At 42.2% G+C, this 11,485-nt stretch overlaps 1 protein-coding gene across 3 annotated transcripts in view; it reads right to left on the bottom strand.

Annotated features, from left to right (window-relative positions):
* Positions 1 to 226: 226 nt before the first annotated feature.
* The window catches only part of LOC146963914 (regulator of G protein signaling 6-like), a 42,415-nt gene continuing 31,156 nt past the window's right edge, over positions 227 to 11,485 (bottom strand). The window contains exons 8-17 of one of the 3 annotated variants that reach the window (XM_085766668.1): positions 9,941 to 10,017; positions 9,008 to 9,089; positions 8,550 to 8,624; positions 6,775 to 6,876; positions 6,447 to 6,619; positions 6,068 to 6,193; positions 5,099 to 5,285; positions 4,319 to 4,408; positions 2,820 to 2,879; positions 227 to 2,543 (exon numbers count right to left, since the gene is read on the bottom strand). In XM_085766668.1, coding sequence (XP_085622794.1) covers positions 2,493 to 2,543; positions 2,820 to 2,879; positions 4,319 to 4,408; positions 5,099 to 5,285; positions 6,068 to 6,193; positions 6,447 to 6,619; positions 6,775 to 6,876; positions 8,550 to 8,624; positions 9,008 to 9,089; positions 9,941 to 10,017 — 1,023 coding nt within the window. In that variant the 3' untranslated portion in view covers positions 227 to 2,492. The remainder of the gene's footprint in view (positions 2,544 to 2,819; positions 2,880 to 4,318; positions 4,409 to 5,098; positions 5,286 to 6,067; positions 6,194 to 6,446; positions 6,620 to 6,774; positions 6,877 to 8,549; positions 8,625 to 9,007; positions 9,090 to 9,940; positions 10,018 to 11,485) is intronic. The other 2 variants (XM_085766669.1, XM_085766670.1) reach the window with 2 other exon arrangements.

Here is an 11,485-nt window from a genome sequence, read left to right as displayed (position 1 = left end):
TGTGTCAGTAGTTCCACCACTTTGGTCCAGGCAGAATTATTTCAACAACTATTGGATGGAGAACTTTGAAATATGGTGCAGATATGTAATCCTGTGGAGCAAGAAACTCCAGAATTCTTCAAATTAAATTTAAATAATTAAACCAGAAGTGCTGATTAGTGAAAAGTGTCACCTCATAGAGGTGTGGAGCAGAGCAAAACACCATGAAGCCAGTGGCACAGAGCAGACAGGTCCAGAGTCTTTATTATTTGGTACCCATGGATAGATAGCAGGTGCTTGAGTGTTTTAGAGTGCCAGTAGTTATTTTGCTGATTGAGAAACTAAAAGCACAAAATGCCCTGAATATGTTACATGCATAGTAATGTGCCCATATCATAATAAAGTGTGCTTTTGGATAATGAAATTTAGCCAGTTTACATCTACAATGCACTCTGTACATAGTGTCATTGTGTTTGTGCTGAGAATAAACATTTGGTACATCGACTCAGGTTAAACATCATCTCTCTCTACCTTATAATCAAGAGGTTATTGGTTTATGATTATAATGATAGTTATTAATATGACCTGTACAGTGCAGTGCAACGACTCTAATATAAAAGAATAGATGATTCACTCATTCACGCATTAATAGTCCATCACTGTAGCAGCCACCGGCCTCATGGGGGAGCTGTGAGACTGAAATCTCTTTAGTCCGAGCACTTTCTGTCTGCAGAAGAAGGCTGAGGCCACAGTGGAGCAGAGAGGCCTTAATGTTCAGTGTGCGGACTTGGAGCCCATGACGGGTCAGATATTGTCCCCCAGTTGCATCTCAGGGCTTTGATGTCTGCTCACTGAGGAGAGTTGCTCCACTTCAGGGCTTTTCCCCATCTGTACGCTTGTCTTTGGAGAGTCCAACCATCTAACAGTCCATTATGGTTCAATGACATGCACCATTTTCCCCAAAGTCATTAAAACACATGACACTATTAAACAGAGAGTCGTGGCATTCATTTTGCCAAACAATAAAATGAGCAGGTTTCATTATTTTTCAGAAAACAAAAGATGAAAAAACCATGCAGTACAAAAAACAATAAAACATAAATGATCCCATGTCGGGCAGCAGGCCTTGTAAATTCTCCACGATCGGAGAACGACGAGTTTTGACATCATGATGTCCTTCAAAATGACATGAACACAACACAACACAGTCTTGTAACACTCTCTTGCTGGTCCTGTGGTTTATCCACCACTAGATGGACCCATGGCACTGGAAACATTGAACACTACACCTATGGTAGGAGAGCCCAGAAAGCATGTGGATGCTATTTCACACGTGACTGTGCACACTAGAACTAAAGTAAACCTCAAATCACCATGATTCACACCACCATGTGTTGAAGCAGCTCAGACATTTCTTCACGCGGACATTTGGAAATTGATTGATTTGACTGTGCAGCCTCCAAAATGTTTGGAACTCAAAGCCTGGAAGTTGTTAAAGCAGTGGACCAATTTGCCAACTTGAATAAATTATTCTTCGCCATCAGTCTCATTACGGAGCACTGTTGCAGAGACAGAACATTAATCCTGGACGAAGACATTTGGATGAAACATGCAACAGTGCGGTGTGGATGCTACATTAAGCCCTTATGCCAGATTTTTGGAATGTAATGAAGCATGAAACATTATACCTTTGAAAATCAATTTTGTAAGATGTCATTTAATACAAGTTATGGGAAAAACCAACTTTGTTACGTTGAAGTTCTGCCAAAACTACGTTCACTATTTAACCGGTATGTCATGTTCTTTAAGAAACACATATAATAGAAATTCCAAGGTTATAAAAAGAGGTTGGATATATTTCTAATAAGAAAAAAAAAAAAGAGAGAAGTGGTCTCACGCTTTATTTATTGCTGGCTGCCTTGCAAGCACAGAGACGTATGTAAAATAGATTTGTGTCTGTGTCAATGTGCTTCTTTGACCTTTTTATTTATGCAGGCATGTCTTAGTAAGGACTGACCCCAGCTGCTTTAGGACAATTACAGCAATTGTCATGTGTTTGTGGTATTATGATTTTTTCTTTTTTAATCAAAGAACATTGTTTCTTTTGATATACAATAAACATGTATATAAAACAAAATGAAAACAATAGAAACTAGTCAGCTTACTCGACAGAGAGCCTAACAACCGGTTGGCCAACTAAGTGATGAAAAGAGGGCAGCCCTAGTCTGGATGTGCTTATACTGTATGCTGCATGCCATGTGGTGTGTCGGCTGAGGTTTCCCTTGTCACCATTGTCTTTTCCTCAGTGGATCCGTGTGGGTGGTTCACCCCGGCAGACCCCAGTGCTGCACTAACAGTACGGCAGCAGTCCTCGGAGCAGCGTCCGAGAGCCTCCGCAGCAGCAGCAGCAGCAGCAGCAGCAGCAGCTCCGTCCAGCCCAGTTCCACTGTCTGTGCCCCTGTCCCGGCCCCTGTGTGGCGGGGTCTGTCTGTGCCCCTCCAGCACAGACTGTGTCAGGATGACTGCATCAGGCCTGTCAGGCGCTTTCCCGTCAAAGACTTGCCCTAGAAGGTCAATCAGAACGGAAACACATTACCAGACTGAGATGCTGTACATGATATTTCATTAAAATCACACAGCAACAATGTGATTGTGTTGAAAAATGCTAAGCTGCAACCATTCATGTGACTAGCGTGTTATCTTATTCCCACATACACATCCTATTACAGGACTATAGAAGCCACAATAGAGTGTAATATGGTTATATCTGCAAAAGCCACTGATAGTGAGCCAGCCAGTGTGGTTTGTGATATGAACAGCCCCAGCTCCAAATGACTTACCACACTGCGGGTGAACTTCTCCAAGGAGGTGCGGCGGCCCTGTTCAGTGTCTGCTGGCTGCTGTTTTGGGAGGGGGGGAAGCAGGGTGAGTGTTTGGGTCAGGAACGGGTGTTGACGAGGTGGGGGAGGGGGAGGTCGGGAGTGATGCCGTTAGTGGGGGGGGGGGGGGGGGGGCATTGCAAAAATGAGGGCCGAGGACAATGCAGGGGTTGCATTTTTTTTTTTTTTTGGTTGTTTGTTTGTTTGTTTGGGGAATGGGGTGGTGTCGGTGACAGGCCAGCAGAAGGAGCAGTGTCCAAACGGGACAGGGCAGAAAGGCTTGCATGAAAAGAGGCAGCTGTGATTTGCTGAAAAGCTCCATATTACACAGTAACAGCTAAATGAGTGTTTGCTTAGCTGTGCAAGTCTTAGAAATGACATTGATAAGCTACACGAGGTAAACAACATAACAGAAAACCAACAGAATCACCACCTGCTACAACACTGTTACATAATCAACTGCATCCGTCAACCACACACTGCACTGGGCTGTGTCTATTTATTGTGTGTTTATTACTGTTTGTTACAGAATGACTTTTGTTCTTCTCTGTCTGAGCAGTTTGACGTATGATGTCATGTTATTGTTATTGACACTTCCCTTCAGATCATTTACATTTTTCTTGCACCTGCAATTTAGAGATGAATTTTTGCTCTGTTACTGCTGAGGCATCATGATGCTTTCAGAGCTCACATACTGTATACAGGAACTGCTGATTGCCAGGATCTTGCAAAGAACTTCAAAATGACATAAAAGTGTGATCTGATTACTGAAAATTGCAAGTTGTTTGAATTGTTCTGTTTTTGTTCTGCACAGTTTACTATGAAAACATCACCAATTAGTGGTGGAACAAGTATTTATATTAAATCTTTTACTGAAGTCAATGTAGCAGCACCACAGTGTAGATGCTGTTATAATTAAACATGCATTCAATGGTTCATAAGTACCAAAAGTAAAAGTACTCATTATACAGAATGGCCCATTTCAGAATAATGTATAATACATTATTCAATTATTATTGTTAATGCATGATGTTGCAGTTGGTAAAACTGAGGCTAATTTAAATGACATTACAGTACACACAGTGACAGGTAGTTTAATCTATAATCTGAATGTGCAAAGTAAAATATTTCCCCACAAACATATAGTCAAAGACAAAGTATTAAAAAGGAAAAAAATGGAAATACTCAAGTAACCTCAACATAGTACTAAAGTACCTGAGTAAAAGTACTGCACATTCCACCCTCTTTTATATACAGTCTATGATTCCATCCCCATCACTAGCAGCTCATATTATTGATTCTGTATCAAACTGTTGACTGCGCACAAACACACATAGTAAATGTGAACCTGGAGCATCTTTTAAATCTTAAAGAGGAATCAAATATGAGAGACATAACAGAAGTGGCGAAGCTCTACAAAGAAAGAGGAGGTGACATCGGGGTTAGTGAGTGCAGCTCACCTTCTTTCTGGCTAACAGGAGGTCTTGGTAGATGTTGGATCGCAAAAAGCGTGCATAGCTGTCACTTTTCATTAGCTTGAATATGTGCTCCTGCAAAGAGAAGGAGAAAGTGATGAGTGTGTGTGTGTGTGTTGGCCCGAGTAATGCATGAAGAAATAGAGGTGTAATGAAATAAAGGGAGGTCTGATTATGATAATGCATTGTATGCATGTGTGATTGGTGAGGGTGCAACCCGAGCATGTTGACATGTGCGGCCGAGTCCTGCGAGACAGAGCTGAGTAATGTCCTGCCAGAGGGAGGCGTTTCACGTCACACACCACCAACCCACTCTGAAACCAGAGGAATCCATGGTGAACGGACCCAGCAACCTATTCATGGCATTACTCGCCTCATTAGGCCCTGGCACAAACACACTCCGTCATTCTTCTTCTCCCCTCTTTCTCCCTCTCTTTCCATTCCTCCACGCACTCTCATTCATTCACTTGTGTAACGTGAGTGGGCATGGAAGGGTTCAGTGATTCTGTGGGTGGATGAGAAAAAAAATAAATGGCTGTAGTCTCTGTGTGTGTATGTGTGTGTTGTCACATTGTTTAAATTAAGTATGGCCCCACTGTGTTACCGACACTCGAGGTTTATTGGTTACATCTATGTGCACAGGTGCAGGCGTGTCAACACTATGTGTCTGGCCTTGCTCAGCCTTGTGTGAGTGTTGTGTTCATGCACATGTGAACATGCATATCCGCGTGAATCCATCCGTGAGGGAGAAACAACACAGTCCACCTGAGCGTCCTCATAGCTGTAGCGTCCGGGGTCTTTGAGGTTCTGGCTGGTGCGCTCGTAGCTGTGAGAGTCCAGGTTGATGGAGCTCGGCGCTCCCTCAGCCAGAAACTCCTGCCAGATCTCCTGCGCCCGGGAGGACACGTCCTGGAGCGGCCGTCGCTTCAGATCCTGCACTGCTAACCAGAACCTACAACAGTGTCACATCTAGTCAGTAACAACCTCCCAAATATATACAGTAAAAAATATATAGAAGCTGCCTTTTTTGTTTTATTATTACATTACATTGCATGAAATTATGATGCAATTATATATAGCAATTATCTACAAACATGCCTATACATGCAAATATGTATTAAAGTAATTAATTGTAATCAATTGTATATATTACTTGACTGTTATTGCTAGTGCAAACATGTATGTAGCATTTTCACCTTGTAGAGGGTTAAAGCTGAGCTAGGTTTGTGGTAATGGACAACTATGTTCATTTAGATGATAACCTGTGTGCTTTCAATTCATATGTTTTGCAATAAAATCTTAAAATAGTACCTCTGGGTGTCAATTACCAGTGGAGGAAAAAATAGATTATATCCCTGTGAAATGTATCAAGAATGTGGAAAGAAACCAGAAAATGATTATATGTGAGTTACTGCAAGTACAAGTTCTTCAAAAATGGTACCTGTATAGCTTGTTTCCACCAGGGTGCTTGTATTAGTGTTAAGTGTTGTATTATGGAATTGTAGTAAAAGTTTGTTTTTGTTTTTGCTTCTATTTGTAATTTCTATCCATTACTGAGTCGAGTGCTCCATCACTAAAGCAACTTGTTATAGCCACTTTTGATGTGTGCAACTGGGGAGTTTCCTTCATGATAAAATGTCCCAAATAGTTCACTCCACCATTGCATTTAGAGGGGAAAACAGTCCTTAAAATGTGTGTGAAATTAAATGATCAATGGAGAACTGGACGTCTAACCGTAGGTTCTCTGAGCTGAACTCTGACTCCAGGAACTTAAGGAACTGGTCTCGTCCTGCCGGGTCCTTCAGAGCCTCCTCCAGAGAAAAGCCCCATTTCTTCACCCGCTGCTGGCTGGGGTCACGACTGTTCACCATGCAACAGATTAGATAAGAAGTCATTTTCCCTCCTGATCTACGGAGAGCAGAGGCTCAAAAGTCAGAGCACAATCAGCCTTTAATCTCATTTGAGACGAAACACAAACAGACAGATCCCTCCTAATTCAGGACAACAAGTTCATCAGCACCGAGACCGCTGCACCGCTCCACCTGACCTCAGCGTTGGTTTGAGGCGTTACCAGCCCCCAGTGAACCCTCTGTCCATCCCAACATGTCCTCACCTGGCCTCCAAGTCCCAGAAGGATGTGTCGTCACTGATCCAGGGGTTGGAGGGCTCTGTGGCTGACACAAAGGGGTCGTATTCCATGAACTGCTCTGTGTAGCTCATCAGACTGTCGGCCACTTTGGAAACCTTCATGCAGTGTCTGTCCAGCTGGATGTTCAAGAATGTAATCTGATGGAGAGAGAGAGAGTGAAAGAGAGAGACTAATGAGAAGGCTAAATAAGGCAGCAGCTCATCAGTCTGCACCCCCGAATGCCATCATGATGGATGTGTGTGTCGGGCTGCTGGTAATGACCTACGGAGGGGACTGTCACACAGTGACTTACCTCTTTCTGAACGTCCTCTTTGGTGGCCTTCCTGGTGGGCTGGGAGCTGATGTGGACCGGACTGGGCTGGCTCTGACCCTCATCTGGTACTCCATACACTGACTGGAGAGAGACATGCTTTCTTTTCATATTGTTGCTGTTTTGACCAATCTGGGACCAGACCAGACAGACAGTTGCCAAGTCTGCAGTGTGTGTCAGGGCGGTGGAGGGTCTAACAACCTGAAGGGGAACTTCAATCTCATATATGACTCAGTATCTCTTCATGTGACACACAGAGAAACATAAGTTGTAGGTATTTATATAGCTTGTTTCTTTGAAATGTTTTTTTTTATGTAAAATGTATATTTTCATGTAACAGCAATAACAATATACCTATAACGTGTATATTGTTGGGTAACACTTAATAAGGGTCCCTTAATTAACGTTAGTTAGTACAGTACATTATTAAGCATTAATAGATAAACTAATGTGTTAATTAAAGCAGAAGTAAGTGATATATTTGTGTTAATATAAGTCTTAAATAGTTATATCTTCCGACAGCAATCACTTACATAGAGTGTTTGGACCGAAACACGGGTCTGTCAGTCACTCTGCTCTGCTCTGAGCCGAGGAGAAAACATTTATCGTATCCTACAGTTTTTATCCAATGAGGAGAGAGAACGGCATGCAGGGCTGTGTGTGCAGCCAAGGGACGCCGTGAATGTGGCGACGTAGGGATGAGGATTGTTATGGTGCGTTCAAGGAAACTCGTATTTTTACAACCGTAAAGTCGTACCAGTTCGATCTGGTACGAGTTCACCGGTCGGAAGTTACGAGTGGCCGTTATAGTGACTTTCACCGGTAAAACAGGTCGGAAAAACACGAGTGGGTTGCCTGGAACGCTACAAAGTCGTAAGTTGTGACTTGAAGCTGTAATTTACTATTTCAAAAGCCTGCCTGGAACGCAGCATTAGCGAAAACGACCGGACCACTTACTTCTGCTTTAATGCTGAGTAATGCATACATAATGATAACTAATTACATTGTTCAACTTATAAATGTATTATCTAACTTTGAAGCAGAAGTAAACGGAATGTTTGTGTTAATATAAGTCTTAAATAGTTCTATCTTCCGACAGCAATCACTTCTATAGAGTGTTTGGTCTGAAACACGGGTCTGTCAGTCACTCTGCTCTGCTGTAAGCCGAGGAGAAAACTTTTCTTGTATCCTACAAATTTTATCCAATGAGGAGAGAGAACGACATGAAGGGCTGTGTGTGCAGCCAAGGGATGCGAGTGAATGTGGTGACGTAGGGACGAGGACGGGGACTGCTAACTCCATCGGCTGACAAGAAGTCAGAAAAACGACCGGATCGCTTACTTCTGCTTTCATTAACTGCTTACTAATAGGCTACATTAATTAATGTGTTTCCTAATCCTAAATAATACATAATAATGATTGTTAATATATATGTAAACAGTTAATTAATGCTTAATAATGTACTAACGGTAATTAAGGGACCCTTATTGTAAAGTGTTACTTATTGTTGTTTTGGAACTTGTGACAAATATATTTAATACAAATATATATAGTAGGCTAAATTAATATGATCAGTAATCTGAGTTAAATGAATATGATCAGTCAATACAGTTCTTCAGGTGGGTGGGTCAATGCTGTGTGGTTCGGATGTATGACCTCAATGTTTCTAAAATCCTGTGTGGGACACTAGGTTTGACAAACACCAGTGCTGAAGTAATAACATTAAGCTTGAAACGCCACACTCTGCCTCTGCTCACCTTTTTTACCCTGTGTGGATTCCTCTCTCTTCGGCACTTGCGGATGTCCATCTCTGTGGTGTTGACACAGCCTGGCTGTGGGAGGCAGCAGGAGATAGGAGTGTGTTTCTGGGTCAGATAACAGTTTTTTTTCCCCCAGCATGTATTGTCTGCGCCCGTCCTCCTCACACAAAACAATGCAGTTTTCCTATTCAGTGGTGCCATGCTCCACAAAAGGCGTATGCAAAGTGACTGGCACCAAATCTGATCTTGCTACCAGCAACAAAACAGTGTGTAGAGCTGAATCGGCTGTTTTCAGGCTTTAAGTGCTAAAATTGCCGACATACATAACAACCCTTCTTTTATATCCTTCTTGTTTTATTCATTTCCTTTTTTTTCTTTTTTCTTCTTCTTTTTTTTAGTCGCAGCATTTGACCTCCTTCTCCGTCTCCTTCTTCATGATTTTGATCCTAACTCACCACTGGCCGATGGACGTCCCAGAATGCCCTCTCCTGACTGTCCAGGATCTTCCTCTCTGCCTTGTCCTTCTTCCTGTCAATCCTGCCAACAGAGGAAACAGACCCACTCACACACGGAGCCCAGGCCTCTGAAACATCCGATCAAACAGCATAAACTCAATAAGTCATGCCTCAGAGTTAAAGCACACACTCTGCATCTGCCACACACACGCACACACACAGACACACACACAAACAGCCTCTGAAACCACTGACAGGCAAGACCGGAGAGCAAAAGGCTGAGGAGCATGGGTCCTAACCTGTCTGCTCACTGTCTGCTCTGACATTTACCGATTGGTCCTTGCTTAGCGTTGTTTACTCCGCAGATGTACGAAGGTCTATTGCTTTCCATATGACCCCACTAGTATAAAACAGCCGTTATTTGTCAGTGGCATCTCTGTGAACATTTTCTATAGACAAGGGAGGAGAGGTCTTTCCTCACTGGATGACAGGAGGGATTAGTGTTATGCACACACCAGCCACCAGATGGGAGTGTTACAAGAGAAAAGTTAGGCGGAATGTGTGTGTGTGTATGTGTGTGTGTGTGTGTGTGTTTAAATCCATAGGGGAGCATTTGCTGTATTTAATGCATATACCCCTCCAGTCAAAACAGAGCAGAACATCAGAGCATTGTTAATGAGAAGAGCACTGGCTCAACGCCCAACTGACACATTGCACACCGAAACATTTTCTCTTCCTTGGGGAAATAACACTTAAGCATATGTCACACATTGGATTAAAGGTCGGTGTTTGTACAAAGGAAGATAAAAACCTAATGTCACCGACATATCTGTGTCTGTCCACACGGCCTCCTACTGTAAGTTTGTCATGTTTGTGTGACGCTGACGTCAGAAGGTGACGTGTTTGTGTTACACATGTACACACATGACTCACTTGACTTGAGCCTCGGCTTGCATGAAGATGAACTCCCACTTCCTGGCGAAAGCCCTCTGCAGCCGGGCGAGGTTCTCCTGGAGGAACCAATCAGTGGCAGCGTTAGGGCTGAAGGTTATTTGAATCCAAGGCCTTTAGATGATTATTACTGAGATGCTGCACCATTACTTTGGATTTACTGTTGCTGAGATAAGACGACCTCTGACTAACACATCCCTGGACAGATCACTGAACTGCTGATACTACACAGTTTCCAGGAACACACTACTATTGAATTCATCACTGCAACAGCTGTAATTAATAATTATTCTTATGGGAATAGTTCTGCATTTTTGATTATACACTGATCCAGAGCAAAGTGAGTAAATTGTTAACACTCTCACATATGCACCGAGTATGTAATACAGTATAAATAAGTTACAGCTGGCAGCTAGTTTGCTTAGCTCAGTACAAGGACTGGAAAGAGGTTGAAACAGCTGGTCTGGCTCTGTCCTAAGGCACCTAAAACCAGCAAAAAGGCTCATTAATGAACATGTTGTATGTTCTTTATTTATAATCCACACTAATACAAATACAGTACATGTGATGGTTTTATTAGGGCTATACTTGGCTATTCTTAGCCAGGTATACTGTAGTAGTTCATGGAGTCATGATGGATTAAACAATCAAGATCCAAGCTGTTCTCCTACCAAGCAGTGTTTGCTAATAGGTGTAAAAAAATATTTTATACCTTTATGAGCCCATTAATCTAACCAACCAAGTGTTGGTTAGATTAATGGGCTCATAAAGGTATAAAATAATTTTTTACATGAACAATTCTTTAAGTTTCATTGTCAATAATGTCATAAGGAAAAGTGTAAACTTTAAGAAAAAGTTTGTGTTCATTCCAGGGGTTGTGTTCTTCATGTTTGTCTGTGATCTAAGACCAACATAGGGATGATCTCCAACAAAGGTTGCAACTCATAAAACAAACTCATGAGTGCAATTCAGTGTTGCATGCTAAATTTCGCTTTGTAGAAAAAGCTCTTTAAGCCTCCTCACTCTACACATGTCAAAGCTGCATGTCCTTAATAACAAACATATACAAGCATCTGTCAAAGATACAGTACATGACCTCATTACAAAGAGAGAGAGAAAAAAAGCCAGAATACCAACTAGCAGGCATGTAACAGTGAGAGCAATGAGGCCTGGAGGTATAAAGTGACCTGAATAGAAGAGGAAGGAAGTCTACTGGACAATAGTTGCAGAGTAATTTAAAAAAATTAAAGTGCAATGGATTGCTATTGTATATCGGTAAGGAATCAGCAGTACAGTAATGCCTCCCCTGACACTGTATTGATGTGCTGATGCAATGTTATAGATATAGGCTCATAGATACTTTTGTTTACATTTTGTAGCCAGTAAATGACTGCATCATATTCCGTTGAATGCGGTTCCTGGAGGTTTCGTATGAAAGTCTGTAATATGATAGAGGCTTTTTGCTCAGATGGCCCCAGAGGAGAACGTATCAGCTGTTTTGTTCTTTGGCAAAGTGGAGGAAAACAG

This window comes from Trachurus japonicus, chromosome 22 (genome assembly GCF_045865225.1).
Source record: "Trachurus japonicus isolate A0001 chromosome 22, Traja_1.0".
Classification (NCBI taxonomy): domain Eukaryota; kingdom Metazoa; phylum Chordata; class Actinopteri; order Carangiformes; family Carangidae; genus Trachurus; species Trachurus japonicus.
Note: the sequence above shows the minus strand (reverse complement) of the source record. Positions and strands in the feature narration are given on the sequence as shown.